This window comes from Stegodyphus dumicola, chromosome 3 (genome assembly GCF_044657685.1).
Source record: "Stegodyphus dumicola isolate Sdum_Otavi_A_Nest chromosome 3, ASM4465768v1".
Taxonomy (NCBI): Eukaryota; Metazoa; Arthropoda; class Arachnida; order Araneae; family Eresidae; genus Stegodyphus; species Stegodyphus dumicola.
Genome location: NC_140770.1, coordinates 90,735,082 through 90,753,370, shown reverse-complemented (window position 1 = coordinate 90,753,370; position 18,289 = coordinate 90,735,082). Strand labels below are relative to the sequence as shown.

Sequence of the window (18,289 nt, the reverse complement as noted above, 5' to 3'; positions counted from 1 at the left end):
TATAATAAATGTTTAAAAGCAGCAAATTGTTTTTCCTAGATGGATATTTGTCAATGCAACAAGGAAAATGCTTTACAAAATGCAATATACTTTTTCCACACATTATTCAGTTTCAGTATAATAATATTAATACTTTCTATCATTGCAACAGTCATTCAAGGATTTCTTTTGTCAAAATAAGAGAACTGTATCCATTTAAAAATCCAAGAATGCTAAATTTAAATCTACAGTAGAGTTCCGCAAACTCAACATAATGGGGACTAAAAGACTGTCGAGTTTTCGAAAAGTCAAGTTTCACAGAATAAGGGATGCGTTTTTCAGAACTCTTAGTATTTAACTGTAAATTACTCTAGACATTTGTAGCCCAATATTGGACATGGAAAAGTACAGCATACAACTAAATTAATGTTGATTTTTTTACATCAAGTTCTAGCACAATAGGAGTCATAAAAAGAACAAATACTCTACAATAATTCAGTAAAAAACTTACATACAAAAATGAAGAAAATTATTATTAGTTCTTGGTAGAAAAATATTGTATAATGGTAGACTGTCTCTGACACGCATTTCGCCATTGTGTATCAACATCCCCTAGGTGACAGAGGAATAAAATGTCTATATCAGATGCACCCTGCTCCTCCATGTAACACAGCATTCCTTCAGCGGCATTCAGTCCTTCACTATGACTCATCATTTTAGCTTTACTGTTGTCTTCAATCTCTTTGTTTTCTAATTCATCTTCATTTTTATCCACATTGTCTTGTATATCTCCAGATATACCCTCCTTTTCAATTTGTGGAAATTATCCTTGAATACTGCAGCAGTTTGCAAGTTAGCAGATAGCTTTTTCTCCACAAACATTTAACTACCTGATGCCGTACCATTTTTTCCATCTGTCAAGTCAGCCAACACTAGCAATACAACTAGGCTCTCGTTCTTGAAATTCATCATAAAACTTTAGGGCTTCCTATTGTAAAATTGGTTCTGAAATGGATGTTCCCTGTTCCCTTTGCTGCCTGAAACCCCAAATAAAGCACTTCACTCACTTTTTGTATTCACCACCTTTAATACTTTTTCTTTCCTTTAAACTATGCATACATGCTTTTTTCATACATCTAAGACTAGATTCTGGACTTCTTCTTTTTCTACCCTATCAAAGTAGACTGTAGAACACCTAAATCCACGATAATTTTGTTTACACTTTCCTCTTTGTCAGTCTCTTTTAAGGCATCTGGTTTCATTTCCATTGCCACGTTAGTTTGTTTTCTTTTCTTTTTGAATAACATTTTCACTTCACAGGTTATAAAAAGTTCCCAAAAATATGTAAACACTTATATGCCTAGATATGAATTGAGGAACGATAGCCGCAATGAACTGGTGTGAGTTTAGTTTGCAATAAAATGCAGTCACAAAACTTCAGACAAGTCACCTAACGTTTTGCAACAATAGAAAGGAATATGAGCCAGTGGCCAGCTGCCAACTGCTACCTGACTTTCTTTGTATTCTCGAAAGAAGCAAACAGCACTGCCAAGTATTACAACATATCTTGAAATTTTTTAGGCAATTCCAAGAATTAATGGCAGAATGCAAAAACAGCAAAAATTAGTGAAAAAGAACATTCAAATTATTGAACAGAACAGGAAAGACATACACATAAATACGAGGGCCATCCAGGAAGTAGATTACGTTTCCGTCTGTGTCCGCTAGGGGCGGGGCTAGCGCGGCCATCTTGGGGTCAGAGCGTTGTGCAGCTCAGTCTGCATCTAGCCGTGCTAGTGAGAGGTTCGTGCTGTGCTCCGTTCAGATACTGTGACGGTTTGAAATGTCTGCGTTAATTGAAAATCCCGCGAGCTGCGAGGTGCGCTCAGTAATAAGGTTTCTGACTGCAAAAAACTGTAAACCGATAGAAATCTATCGGAAGCTTCGTGAAGTGTATGGGGACAACATTATCACTGAAGGTGGAGTGCGTCAGTGGGTCATAAGATTTCAAAATGGCCGAACCAATGTTCACGACGAAGATCGAAGTGGGAGACCCAGCATAGTGACCGCCGAACTTCTCGAAAAAGTCGATGCTAAAGTCCGTGAAAATCGAAATTTCACAATAACGGAACTTTCTTTGAGTTTTCCACAAATTTCGCGAAGTTTGTTGCACGAAATCATCAGCGAAAAGCTTGGTTACCACAAGTTTTGTGCAAGATGGATTCCAAAAATCTTGACAGAGGACCACAAAAATCAGCGAATGGCTGCAGCGTTGAACTTTTTGGACGCTTACCATAAGGATGGTGACTCTTTACTCGATCGCATCGTTACTGGTGACGAAACATGGGTGAAACATGTGAACTGTGAAACGAAATTGCAATCAATGCAGTGGGGGCACACAAGTTCTCCCCAAAAACCCAAGAAATGCATGCAAACAATGTCGGCAAGGAAGATGATGGCGACTGTTTTTTGGGACAGAAAAGGTGTAATTTTGGTGGACTTCCTGGAAAGAGGCACTACAATAAACTCTCAAAGGTATTGCCAAACTCTCCAAAAACTCAGAAGAGCAATTCAAAACAAGCGCAGAGGAATGTTGAGCTCTAAGATCTTGTTGATTCACGACAACGCCCGGCCCCACACGGCAAATGTCACTCGTAAAGTTCTTGAATCTTTTAAGTGGGAGTTGTTTCCTCATCCGCCGTACAGTCCCGACCTGGCACCGAGCGACTTCCACCTATTCCCAGCAATGAAGAAGTGGCTGGCTATGCAGCGTTTTGATGACGACGCACAGCTGCAAGAAGAGGTAACGAAGTGGTTGAAGGCGCAGGCGGCCGAATTTTTCGACGAAGGAATTTCCAAGCTCGTACATCGCTACGATAAATGCCTTAATTTGTATGGTGACTATGTAGAAAAGTAGTATTTGAGTGTGGCTTTCATCTGTATATAATAAAATTTGTTTCCTATACTTTGTTTATTTTTTTATTCCAAAACGTAATCTACTTTCTGGATAGCCCTCGTAATAATTATATGTGTTGTATGTAATATTTGCTCTGTTTGGCCTAGTGATATCTTAAAAAAGTTTCTAGTCCTTAAAAATGTTGTGAAGTTATATGGAATGTCGTGATATCGGGAGTTGAGTTTACGGGACTCTACTGTATTCGAATTCAGATTACCTCTAAAAAAAGGAATATTTATATAGAAAATATGGTTTTAAGTTTCATTAAAATCCTTACCTGTGATAGAATTGTAAATTAAAAAACTTTGAATAAAATTATTTTACTAAGGACAGAAACTTTATTAGAACTTCTAATATTCCAAAACTAACAGACACAAAACAAAATGTGTCAATTTACCATCAGTTCATAATTAATGAAACACCATTTTCAGAACAATAAAGAACTAATGCAGCATTCCGAGGACCTCAAATAACTAAAAAGTGAAGTAGCATTAAAAAATCAAGACTGCAAATAAACTCTGAACTATGCTAGAGTTAGAAATGCATATATTTTGTGTCTGGATATAAGTTTTTATTTCCCCAAAATTTAACAATTAATAGAGTACCAGGGGTGCTTGCAATCCCATTTCAAAAATCCTGAAAACTACCACAGTAAAAAAATCTGTCATACTTTTAAATAATTTAGAATATTAATGTGATACACATACATATATGCAAATACTCATATTTTCAAACAGCTTCATTAGGCATTAATTAAATTGGCAGTAGTAATTAAAAATGAAAATGATCCAAGCACAAGTGGTTATTTGTTACAAACAGCAATTTTCAATTAGCAAAGCAAAAAGCATGATTTAACTTACTATTTATTACATGTTAATTTTTGTTTCACTACACAGCAAAACATATCAATGCCAATCTGAGTTTTTTAAACTATGGTGCATTGTGCTATTTTAATGGTGCAATTTTTACACAAGATACTTAAATGAATGTAAAATAGCATCCCTTTGGCATTCGAGTTAAATTGGCAGTGGTAATTACAATATGGCCATATACTAGTTACTGCTCTGGAGTTAATGTAAAAATAAGTAGTAGACTTTCAAAGAATTTAGCTTGATGAATTATAGCATCATTTCAATTCACCTCTTCCCTTATCTTATACTAAAAAAGTAAAGCACATAAAGCTTAAACCTGAACACATTGATTCACATTCACATTGTGAATAACAATTAGTTAAGAGTATAAATAGCCACTTCCTATTTTTACATATTTTTTTTTAAGCCCAACCCTGTAATAATGGGCAAATGATCAGGAATAGAAAAATCAAAGAGCAAATGGTTAGTACAAGACATTAACACAAGCAGTACTTTTAGGCTTAATACTGAATCTCATGAAACATCCAGAAAATGAAATGTTACAGCGACAAGAAGGTAAAATAAATATTATTTGGAATATGGTTGGAAGCAGTAACTACATATCCATTTACTTTAGGTATTTTATGACTTTCAATACAGCTTTTCATCTTAGCTCCAGAAGCATTTACTTCTTTCTTAAAAACTCTAAGAAGTGAGTTTCATTGGTTGAAAATTCTATATAAGCATTTTTCTAAAGATAACCAGTGTGTACTTATTATTTCAGTATTATGCAGTTGTTAGAATTATTTCAGTTTTTCCTTCCTTTCAGAGTTCTCCTCAAAATAATAATAAATATCAACAATTAGTTCATCCACACTTATTGGTAATGAATCTGCCCCTTTTTCAGCTGCTAAATTTAAGAAGTGACAGGTGCACCTCATAATTTGAAAATCTGAATTTTTTATTTAAGATGCTTGCAACACCAGTCTTCAAGCCTACCATTACTGGTGCACTAACAGCACCAAGTGCTAAGTAATTATCCAAAGAAATTGCATTTTCTTTTAAAGTTTTAACAATTAGCTATGCTGTGTTAAAGCCTATAAAATTTCTTTCCAAAGAGAAGACAGAAAGTAAACTACACTCAAATTCTGAAGATCCAGATTAAAAAAAGAAATAAGAATTGGATACAGTTTTGCATTCATATTATTGCTTTCATCCATAGAGAGGCAGAATGAAGCTCTTTTAATGCAATCAATAAATGAAGAATTATTTCACACACATTTCTTTAACAATTGCAGATGCTTTTGTCCTTGCACTTGACTATTTCTTAGCGATTTTGCTATCGAGAAGCAGTTTTCTAAATAAAATTGCAGCACGATCTGATGCACTCAATCACAGGTTGTGCCCCAGTTAAAAGGCAGAGAACAGGCATTCTGCATTAAAAACTTTTTGGTCCTTTGTTTTCACAGAAAAATCTAATTTTTTTGGTTCATCCGCCCCCCAAATACATATGACAAAAACATTTAAATGAAACTCTAACTTTTATCTGTAATGGTCCCTTGAGTTTCTAATTTAATTTAGATGTTTCCATTTCCCATCCTTTTTCTAATGCTGCATGAAGTAAATAATTCAGAAGTCAAAATTTAAATAACTAAAACCTTTCTCCTTATGGAGTAATTCTCCACATTGGATGATGCACTTGCTTCCCTCTTTTTCTACTAGTTAGATGCTCTACACTGCTGTCTCCAAAATGTAAATTCTGTAACAGGCCCACTTATCGCAGCCAGTTTCGTTATACTGACTTATTGGTCAACAAAACAAAAAGAATATTTAAATTTGCCATGACTGCAAGCAGCTTCTTTATGAATCTACAGCATACAATATGACTTCAAGTATTTTGATAGTATGCTTGTTAGCAATGATATTTTCCAGTTTATCATATGCATATTCTAGTATCCTATAAAACATTTTGTTATTTGTTTGTAAGCTTTTTTGAGCAACTGTTAAAATCTGAACCCTTCCAAATTTTTTTTTACTTTTTTTTTTTTTTTTTTTTTTTTTAATTTTTTACACAAAAAGAAAATAATTAGCTTTAATAAAATTTTATAACAAAACAGTCTCTGGTCAGAAAAAAAAGCTTGCACTCTTCACTTCTGCTAAAGTCTCAAATACTTCTAACATATTATTATATAATTTACATAAATTGATATTCTTAATAATGATAAATAATAAACTGATATTCTAAATAATTAAAGACATGATGGAAATCACAAATATTATTATCTACAGAAATAAGCTATAACAAAGATAAAAAGCTTATTTCTGTAGATTAATACACAAAGTAATAACTGAATTAACATAATTAAAATATAAAAAAGCTTTAAGCCAAATCTTATTTTTATTCATGTACTATTGAAAAAAGAAAAAAAAATCAAGATTTACCAGAGTGATAAATATTTTCACAAAAATAAAATGTGCAGTGGATGGCAGAAACAACAAATAATTACTAAACATAAGCTTTCGAAATGAAATTGCAAACTTATCCAATTTTTAACCATCAACCAGTTTACATAATCAGATCAAAGGTAATTCAGATAATTATAGCTATATATCTGTTAAAATTTCAATGAGAAAGCATAGTTACACTAGGAACTAGTAAATTGAGCTCTTGTAACTGTTCTGAAATTTCCATTTTAAATCTCATGTATGGTCAATTTTAATAATGATACATTACACAAAAATTTTGATTACTCATATTCTCTATTTTGTTTCCTGTAAATCTTACCAACTCTGCCTATCCTTTTAGTTTTCCTTTAAATCCTACCACATGATGATGCAAAAGGCGTTTTCACAATGATGCAAAAGGCGTCTTCCTTTTACATCATCGTGAAATAAAAAAGCCACTGTTTTGCATTTCCAAAAAAAATCATTGTAGCATTTGCCACCCCCCCCTAAAAAAAGGGCCTATATCATATTAATAATACATTACACGCTAAATGTGTTTCACTTTCATTGCCTAGTGTTTGTAACTCATAAAAATGAAAGTTAACCTATGATTTTTTGCAAAGAATAATCTGCTTACGTTATAGTAAGAAACAATTTATTCTGTTCACTAGTGCCAAATTATGTTACATTGTTCATCACTTCAAAGTTTGCTTGTTTAATTTGTTGACATTCCTAAAATATTTTCGTCAATAATATTTCATTAATTTATAAAGTTAAAGAAAATAAGCTAATGCAACATCACATTACAGAGAGATGAACTCTTCACATCATTTAACATTCAATTTTTAATTTAAAATGAAGAAACCAATGCCATAAAACCTATGTAAACCATTAATTAATCCAGTTCAGAGGGAGTTTATTTACATACAATTTTCTTTTCAATACATGCACATTCATTGAATATTTGGGATAAAAATTGCATTTTGCTATGAATGCAAAAGCTCTTTCAGCATATAAATCATTGAGAATCTTTTTTAAATAATTAGCAGTAACACTCATTAAAAAAGACAGATACTAAAGAGCAATCAATTTATTAACATTTCAAATTAACTCAGAAAATTGTATTAATTTAACAGATGCACCACAGCTGATCTAGATAATGGTTTCAACAAAACTAGTAACCACAAATTACTTTAGTTTAAAAAATATTGCTAATATATTTCAATACAATCAACCTTCTTTAACAAACGTTTCATAAAAAATTTCTTAAAAACTTCCCCCTTCCGAATCAATCGTTACTGTAATTTAAAGCAAAACAGATTATCCTTAAAAAATTCTTACCGGGCCCCACATTCATAAGGAATTTCATCTGTTTCAACAAGTATATCCCCATCAATTTCTTGATCACCTCCTTCTGGTCCAATATCAAATACCTAAAATATATATTTAATTTTAAAAAATCTGATGTACACACCACGTGACTTCTTTGCACGGAATATTAAATTATACGCATTTTTTCTTGCATTTCAATTAAACTTACTGGACTGAATTAAATCTATTTCATCGATAGCACATAAACCATAATAGAATAAATGCATTCTTTAAAATTTACTATACAGTCAAAAGTCGTTAATCCGGACTCGTCGGGACTTCGGCGATTCCGGATTATAGATCATCAGTTTAAATCTGGTAAGATGGCATGCAGAAATTATAAAATTAAAAATATGAAACCGTAATTTATGAAATAAAGAACAATTATGATCTAAAGGGTATCAAAATTTACAAAAAAAAAAAAAAAAAGCTTAATATTTATTTGTTTACTTTATTAAACATTTCTTTCAATGTAAGTTGTTTAAGTTGCTTTGTTTTTTATGTGATAATACATTCCCTTTAATTCTATAAACAGACATAATTTCTTGTTCAGTTACAAAGTTCCACTGTTCAAGTCCTATAATTGCTGTGTCGAGAATACCGACTAATTTGTCAATCGAAATTTTTTCGTTTTCAATAACCTCTGTCACTTTCTTCGCTATCGGAAGCGAATTATAATGACGAGGAATTTGCTTTAAATCATATCAAAGACGGAGTACATCGAGATCAAATACTACATTTAGTAAGGAATTATAAGCCAAATAAAATAAAAACATCTGCCCTGAAGATAAGGATAGTGCCGACAGATCAACTTCCAATTCATTGCGCACTGCGGCATTAAAGATAAACAAAAGTTTTGATAAACAAACATTAAAGTTTAGATAAACAAAGGATATGCCTTTATCCATTTTTTGCAGCAATTCCACTTTTTGTTTAATAGACTTCGAAACATACTTTCGCTTTGTAGATCCTTTACATATTAGTAAATATATATCAGAAATTCTATTTGACATAATCGAAAGTTCAAACTTACTTTTATAAAATTTCTCTAACAGTCTGCAAAAAATAATAAGCCAAATCCAATTCGAAGATTAAGGAACAATGCAATCTGCAACATTAACTGAATTAGATAATTTTAGCTTAGCTTATACTGGCCGTTATACATTAAACGTGCATTTGTAAACATATTTTGCGCATGCACACATGCATATTCGCAGCCGTGAAGGTCTTATGCGCATGCGTCAACACGACGCATGCGCAGAAAGTTTGAAGCTTTGAGGTCCGGATTATGGGTGTCCGAATTAATGACTTTTGATTGTATTTGTTTACCACAGCGACACTCTGGCACTAGCTTCACTTAATAGCATTACATTTCGTCCATATTATAACTCAGAATACATATAAATTTATATCATTTGAAGAATTCTCTGATCATTGCCACATGTTCTATTCAAATACTATAATAAATCTAAAACGATGTACAAAAGAAATTAAGCAAACAAAACAAAAAAGCAACAGTTTTTCACAGACAATTCAGTATTTCTCATTCAATTAATTTAGTTCTCAATTCCTGACAAAGCAAAAATACACAAATACTCAAAATATCTATATTCAAAATTACAAAGTAAATCTGAAACACTTATTTCTCAAATAAATTCCAGAATGGATTATGCATAATTTAATTTTCAATAATAAAAGAAGGCATTATCTTTGTTGTTGTGAAGCTTAGTTTCTCTAGATTGGCAACAAATTCGCTATTTTACCAAGTTTAAAATGTAAACAAACATGTCCGCCATCACAAAATTCATTAGGTTTAGCTGCACTTAGACAACTTTTAAATTGTTGATAACTCCACAAATATTGCATGCAGGTTTACTAAAGGCATAAAAAATCTTAACCTGAAGATAATAACAACATAATTCAATCATTTTAAAGCAAAAAATACACAATTTACAAACATAAGAATAAAGAAACTGAGCTCACTGAGGCGAGTAACAGAGTGGATATAGACATATATAAATATATTTATATACTTTTGATGAAGCCGATTGCAACCAAAATACGAGGTGCACATCTACATGTTATAGCAGTTCTACATACAAAATTTCAATGTTCTGAGGCTACTCATTTTTGAGTTATACGAGATACGTACATATGTACACACAGACGCCACAAAAAAATTCTCTTCAGAATTCATTTAAATTAGTTTTATAATTTTTTGGGGGGGAAAGAGTCCTTTATTCTGTCCTTACTTGCGGATGTCACACAAAAACATCATTAAATTGTATTGATAGCGATCAAAATCGATATTTTCGTTAAAATTTGATACTCGCAATTTTTCGTGATTACAATACTTCCTTTTTACTTTGTACAAGGAAATAAAAAGGAATAAAAAATAAAAAGATATTTTCAACATTAATGACTTTGCTTGATATGAAAGTGCAAATAAATACAGGCTGTTTCACACTGAATTGGAGAAAAAGAATAGGACAAATTCTATAACTGAATTATTAAGCTGAAACAATTTAATTCTGAAACTACAATTACACAAGTTTTATCTTGGAACAGCAAAAAATCTTCTGGTTATGAAATTGCCACTAGAAATGGCATCATCAAATAATAATCAAAATGGCACTAGAATAATCAAAATGGCATCATTCATGCATGAGAAGACGTACTGTGTTTTGGAATATGCCAAAACAGCAATGTTTATTGTCATTCAGACATTTTTGCACAAAACATGATAAGGACCTGCCACATAGTCACAACATCGAACAGTGTGTGAAGCAGTTTTAGGACAAAGGTTGCTGGTGTAAGAAAAACCAGCCCAGGACGAACAGCAGTCAAAACCAAAGTGTTTGAAAAAATTCGTTAAACATCTTTACAAAGTCCTATAAAATCCACACATGCAAGTTTTAAACTCCATGTGCAGCATGTAATGGTGTGGCATGTGCTACAGAAATGTCTACAATTCTGGCCGTACACCTTTCAGGTGCAGGTATTAAAACCTTCCGACAAACTGTTGTCTAAAGCTTTCTGTGAGAATTAGAAAGATAAGCTAGAGGCAGATGGTTTCACGAATAGACTTGTGTTTATGGATGAGCCACTTTTCAAGTTTCTGGCAAAGTTAATTGCCATAATTTATGATTTGGTGTATGGAAAATCAACATGGTGTAATGGAACATGAACATGATTCTTCAAAGATGAACGCTTTTGTGCCATTTTCAACAGTTGTGTTTTTAGTCCTCTTTTTTTGGTGGAAAAAATCGAGTAACAGACGCATTTATCAAGATATGCTATCAGGGTGGTTGTTCCATCAGTTGGAGGAAATGGTTCCCAGCTTCATTCTGCAGCAAGATGGAGCTCTAACACACTGGCATAAAAACGTATGCCAGTACCTGAATGACAGTCTACCTCATCACTGCTCAGGCTGTGCAGGGTCAAACGATATGCCACTGCTTCGTTGGCATACCCTGATGGCTTTGTTGGGCCCCTTGTGATATTTTTCATATCGGTGTTGACAAAGTGTTCATACTTCCATTTCCCCAGGACTTGCAGCAACTGAAGCAGTGTATAACTGAATTGCTTGAGCCATTAACAAAGGATATTCTATCACGAATGTGGGAGAAACTGGAATACTGCATTCATATTTGCCATGTCACTGAAGGAACACATATAGAACATCTATAGAAACTTGGATAACTATAGTTTCAATGTAAATTTGATTTACAAAAATAATTACAACATTCACAGGTATGCTTTCTTTTTGTTTCATTTCATATGAAACACCCTGTACTTACAATAACTACATATCATAATAATGGAGTTTGTTAATATGCCTAAATGCCAATGATAACTATTAATATTTAATTACCTACAATTTAAAGTTTTATTGAAATTAGTCCTCAGAACTAATTTACATTTTGTAATAGCAAGTACTGATCTATTTAAATAGCAAGTATAGATCTAATCATATAAAATATTGGGTTGGCAACTAAGTAATTGCGGATTTCACTCATAGATGGCTTCAGTTGAATTTTTAGGGTTGCAGACGTAGTACAAATGTAAAACACATTTTGTTATTTGATAGTTGGCAATTCAGCTGTCAATCAATAAAAAAAGTTTTTTGATCGGTTGCGTAGTTTTCGTTTGGCGTTCGTTGAAAAATGGTAAATCAAAAGGAACATTTTCGTCATATTTTGCTTTTTTATTTCCGCAAACAGAAAAACGCATCGCAAGCTCATAAAAAGTTATATGCTGTTTATGGTGACGAAGCTTAAAAGAACGACAGTGTCTAAATTGGTTTGCCAAATTTCGTTCTGGTGATTTTCCACTCAAAGATGAAAAACGCTCTGGTCGTCCAGTTGAAGTTGATGACGACCTAATCAAAACAATAATCGATTCGGATCGTCACAGTACAACACGTGAGATTGCAGAGAAGCTTCAAGTATCACATACATGCATTGAAAATCACTTAAAACAACTTGGCTATATTCAAAAACTCGATACATTTGTTCCTCACGAACTGAAAGAAACGCATTTAACGCAACGCATTAACAGCTGCGATTTGCTAAAGTAACGTAATGAAAATGATCCATTTTTAAAACGACTGATAACTGGCGATGAAAAATGGGTTGTTTACAACAATATCAAGCGGAAAGGATCGTGGAGCAGGCTTGGTGAACCAACTCAAACAACATCAAAAGCTGATATTCATCAAAAGAAGGTTTTGTTATCAGTTTGGTGGGATTACAAAGGAATTGTCTACTTTGAGCTCTTACAACCCAACCAAACGATCAATTCTGTTGTCTACATTGAACAATTAATGAAATTAAACAATGCAGTTGAAGAAAAGCGGCCCGAATTGACAAATCGAAAAGGTGTTGTATTCCATCATGACAATGCAAGTCCACACACATCTTTAGTCACTCGGCAAAAATTATTGGAATTTGGTTGGGATGTTTTGACACATCCACCATATAGTCCTGACCTTGCACCATCTAATTACTTTTTGTTTCGATCTTTACAAAACTCCTTGAATGGTAAAAATTTCAATAATGATGATGATGCCAAATCATACCTGATTCAGTTTTTTGCTAATAAAAACCAGAAGTTTTATGATTGTGGGATTATTATACTGCCTGAAAGATGGAAAAAGATCATTGATCAAAATGGGCAATACATTACAGAATAAAGTTATTTAGTTCTATGAAAAAATTGTCTTTGATTTTCTAAAAAAAATCTGCAATTACTTAGTTGCCAACCCAATATAATATAAAACAGGTACAACCAAAACACATTATTTTCAATCAACATGGAGTTCTTTTGCATAGAATTTTATTTTTTAATTTCCAGTAAAGTTACATTTCCTTTGGTGTCATTTTATCTTTATTTTAGTAGTACAATTACCTTTAGTTTTGCAGTGTATTCTCCTCTTCCACCAAACAAGCCAAATCCTCCCAGAAGAATATCAGTATCAGCCATGAAACGAATAGCTTCAATGGAATGTCCTGAATAGCCCCAACCACCACCATGACCTACAGAGATTTAAAAAAAAAAAAAGAAAAGAAGGAATTTCAACTTTAATGACTGGTAATTTTATTGCATCTGAATTTTATAACATTGAAGTATTTAAAGGTGAAAGCATATTGACTCAAAATACAGTAGAATTCTACTTATTCAGACTAACTGTAACCATAGATCATCAGCATAACTGGAAAACCTGAATGCTTGGGCTTCCTTTTTTTCCTACAGGCTAGATCAGGGGTTCCCCAACTTTTTTTTGTTCCTAAGAGCACATCTGATGGATGGCAGGGACCATTTATTTATTCAACTTATTATTATTTACCATATTCAAGGTTTTATAGTTGGATGCATCTACATAAAAAAAGAGATTGATTGCATTTTGCTTTGTGCTAGTATTTGTATTGGATGCAATTTCTATTTCATTAAAAATAAGAAAACTTTCACATAGAATTTTATTGAAAAGTAAAACATTTTTATTGTGATTGCATAGTGGCGGGCACACGTTAAATGATCGGCAGGCGCTATGGTGCCTGCGGGCATATGGTTGGGAATGCCTGGGCTGCCTATTATTAAGACTAAATTATTATTACTCTAGATACTCATTTTCTATTACTCAAAGGAGAGAATTTTTTTTTCCATCTATATGGTTTCCGTTTAATGATGATTGCATAGTTTTTATTTAAAGGAAAATAATACCTTTAAATAAAATTCAAAGCATATTTGTTAAGGCACAACTGACTAATGAAACTTTGCTGAAACTGCTACTGTTCTGAACTAACTTTTATTTTAACTAAACAATCAAATTAATTTTAATTTACATACACTGTGAAATTAACACATAATTTTTTTGAGCTTTTTCCTGTATCAAATTTAAACAATGGTATTATTTTTTATCTCTATAAAACTAAACACTTAACCTATTTTTATTCAAACAAAATAAAGCTAAAACTCATTTTTTAACTATGTAAAATAATTTATAATAGCACATTATGACTAAACAAAATAGCTCATGTAGTTGAAAAAATTAAGCCTATATAAAGAACATAATTCCTTTTACACTAATGTTAATATGCTAGATATTTGCAAATACTATGATGATGTGTTATTGAAAACCTTCTCCTGCCCTTTTTTTTTCCTCTAAATATCTATTGAGATGTCACGATATAATTAACTCAAGTGAATGATATATTTATTTACTTATAATAAATTTGTTCTATTAATTACAGCTTTTTTTTTTTTTTTTTTTTTTTGTATTATGACTCATTCAAAAAAAATAGACACACCTCAAAAAATCATCCAACAATTTCAAAATCTGACATGCAAATAAAAAGAAAAACAGAAAATATATAGTCAATGAACACTCATACTGTGCTTTAAATGCTCAACTAAAAGATGTGCAGGTTACACTTCTTGATTGCTGTGTCAATTTAGAATAAAGGATACTGTTACTCTGCATCAGGAAAAAGAATACCCTGAAGACCCACCTAATGACAACACAAGAATGAGTTTCATAAAAATTGCATCAATGCCTTCAGGTAAGCAGACTGGTCACACTGACAAATCCCCCAACATGAGGAATGTAACAATGATAAATGATGATGCTGACTTTGCCAGTAGTTCCAATGGGTCATCTATTAATCATCATGAAGGCAAGCCTCAAATGAAAACATCTTGGAAAGGTCATGCAATACCGAGAGCTACAATAAATACATCAATAACTTCACTTTCTGTCAATTCAGAACTATTTACTCACATCCTTTGGAAGTTAACTGTCATAAAGACCCACTATAATAAAGCTGTCAGGGGAGTGGACTCTATTAGGGCTAATTCTTGGACATCAATGGCACAGCTTACTCCAATGCCATGGCCACAAAGTTTGAAATGCATTAGGTTGAAGTGATATTGTGCTTAATCATAAATCTCTGTTTTCACTTAATTCAGATAACTGCAGATTTTCTGTATAGGGTATAGGAAGACCTAGACAAAGCTGTTCACTTTACATCATGAAGAAATAACATATATTACTCAAACCTGGAATCATATTCATTATCTTATTGCAGAAGCAACTATCTATGAACCCAATTGCTTATAGTGGCTCACTGCAGTACTTTAATAATCTGACAATACACAGATGACATCCTTGTTGCACTGCCAATGATCTTGCACCTGCAGATAGTCATGTTTCAGCTACATTATGCCTGTTAAGCAAATAAACTCAACTAACGAACTGCATTTAACAGAAATTATAAATCTGAAAGAATAAATCTTCAAGGATGAAATTTTCACTATTTCATGCAGCCATCATTTTCATAACTTTATAGGCATAAGGCTAATAGGAAAGTTCAAACACTGAAACAGTTTCAAAGTATACAAAATATCAACTCCAATAATTGCACACCATTTCAAACTATAATCATGTGCTCCAGATTATTGCAAGAAACTATATTCCTTCTGTGACTGTATAAAAAGAGCAATACCTAGTGCAAAGCATCAAATGCAATCAAAGCCAGACGGCTAATTTACTAGTTATTTCTGTTGCAACAAAGCTATGACCCCAAACTCTGGTGAGTGTTTAATTACACAGGATGATATATCCAAAGACCAATCATCTATGTAGTGCTATTGAAGAGCACTATAAAAAGCATTCGCAATAGTGTTGCATCTGCTGAAATTAGACAATGTAGCAATGGGGCAATGTCTTGTTCTAGGATGAAAGTCAATTCAGTCTGCAGTTCAAACCCCAGACATCTGTTTCTCTAGCTCAAGAGCAGTAGAACATACCAGCAGAAAAATATACAAAAAAGGTATATGGTGCTATATGTTCAGCTTGAAAGCACCATATCAAGCTCATGATGTAAGACAGCATCTCGACTGAGGGATGAACTCATTTACAATGGCTGGACAATGACACTATGATGGGCAATCACTGTTGTAAAGAAGTCATGTTCACTTGCTATGAAATGCCATTAGCAAAACCTTTCTTTTTATGTTACTGATAAATCTCTTCTTATATACCATTTCAGACAATGCAATGCTTCACTCTGTTACAGTAGAGGAAATTTTTACATAGAATGAAGATATCTGAAAAACTTGAACCTCAAGAAAAACTTGAACTTTCAGGGGACTCCATGTTCCCTGAAATTCAATTTAAATGAAGATATATGGGAGGGATATTATGCACGACACAAATTACAGTTCATAGTTCTTCGCAACAAAATAAGCAAGAACTAATGCATGCTCTAAAGCAGAAACATAATAATCTATTCTAAGAACTCATAAACTGTATGATGCAAACATGCAATGATATTATGGTTGTTATGCAACAGTTTGAGGTGGAAATATTCCCTAGCAAGAAATCAAGCCTTAATAAGATGATTTGGCCTTAATAAGTACTTTTCATCCATACTTTGCACTTATGTACAACATCTGTGTATCATTTTTCTATGAAGGATTCACTATCATTGCTCTGATTTATTATTTGAAATAGGTAGTTGGTTATTATCTTACATTAGGTATTAGAAAATACAGATTGCCATATCCATTTTTATTCATACACAGTTTTCTCTATACATGCAGAAGTGTCACTCATCATTAAGTTTTGGGCATGTGTAAAAAATGCTCTACTCTAAGATTACATAAGCTCTTATCAATTATTTTTTATAAAAGAAAGGTAAATTACAATAAAACAAATTATACATGTAGCCACAATTAAAAAAAAGAGCATAGATATTAAATAAGCATAGATAACAAATGTGAATTAAATATAAAAATTCAGTTGTACCAAATTACATACATTAACTTCATAAATGATGTATCAAACCAAACCAGAATTTTTCCTAATTTTATCAGTTATAAATTTATAAACATATAAAGTGCTTATATTAAAATCTATATTTTTATAATACTGCTATTTACTTTTTAAAGTTACACCAAAGTAAATAGTGGGCCAATCACCACTAGATGAAAAACATAAAATATCGTATATCTTTGCATATCCCTCCCTAACTTTTACTGCCAGGTTCTGAAAATTAAAAAAAATATTTGCATAATTTCCTCTTCCTGAATTCATTGAGACAACGATCCTCGCTCTAAATTTTAAAATGGATTCTCCACGTTGTGATTATTTTCATCTTACTAACAGAGACAAACAGTTGCAAACGACCTGCAAAAATGCCGAGTTTTCCCCTTCCCTTCTAACTGCTGAATTTTACACCAGCCTAATGCAAGAACCAGCCATGATCTACTATTTTAAACTTTATTCTTCTTTCAAAATGTCACATGTAAACAAGTTGTGGATTGAAGGATATGTTTTTGCTCCATCTGAAGAGATATATTCCTATTCCATACCTTAAAAACGCTATGAAAGGCATGATATTAAAATTTCTAAATGCAAAGTAAGAAACATTATTAATCAGAAAGGGAAAAGCTGTCAATCCTTATTTCTACAACAAAGACTCCAAATGAATAGTCAAAAAAGGTACATACTGCTGCTAATGTTTTTTAAAGCTGAATCACTGGTAAAGCTAAAAACTATAACGTTCACTAGCTTTTGGTGAGATATGCTCGCAGAACTCCCTATGACAACTATTTAGCAGAAAATAAATGGAAATACATTGTGATTTTTGAAGAAGCATGGGTATACCTAAAGACTAACAAAAAAAAAAAAAAAAAAGATTTATTTATTATCGAAAATGAAGAGGAAAAAAATGCACAGACATGGTTCTCTCAATGCAAAAAAAGCTTCAGTATGGGGTTTATGACTACTACAAGATTCTCTTACAATGAAAAATTAAAAACAAGAGTTTAAAAAAATTTTTAAATCAACTCAACATACTATGCAGAGAAAGTTTAAGTCCAATATTTACAGAAGAAATTCTGTCTTTATGCAAATGACTTTGAAAGAATAAAACTTTATCAAGACAAAGCAAAAGTCACACTTTGAAAAGTACTGCTGCATTCTTTAAAAAAATGAAGACTGATACAGGTATTGCATATACACTTTTACCATGTATTCCTGCGAAGTCTAAATCCATCATGATTGATAGGCTCTGGAAAGTAGCAGAAGCGGAATAGAAATCAGTACCCTTGGAAATTTTATGAAAACCCTTCTATCATGGAAATCATAATACAGACTTATAGTCCAGGAAAAATGCATCAAATA

At 32.4% G+C, this 18,289-nt stretch overlaps 1 protein-coding gene across 2 annotated transcripts in view; it reads right to left on the bottom strand.

Annotated features, from left to right (window-relative positions):
* Positions 1–18,289, bottom strand: part of hiw (MYC binding protein highwire) — a 256,065-nt gene that overhangs the window by 151,623 nt on the left and 86,153 nt on the right. For both annotated transcript variants that reach the window (XM_085813060.1, XM_085813059.1), the window contains exons 26-27: positions 13,012–13,139; positions 7,573–7,664 (exon numbers count right to left, since the gene is read on the bottom strand). In XM_085813060.1, coding sequence (XP_085669186.1) covers positions 7,573–7,664; positions 13,012–13,139 — 220 coding nt within the window. The remainder of the gene's footprint in view (positions 1–7,572; positions 7,665–13,011; positions 13,140–18,289) is intronic.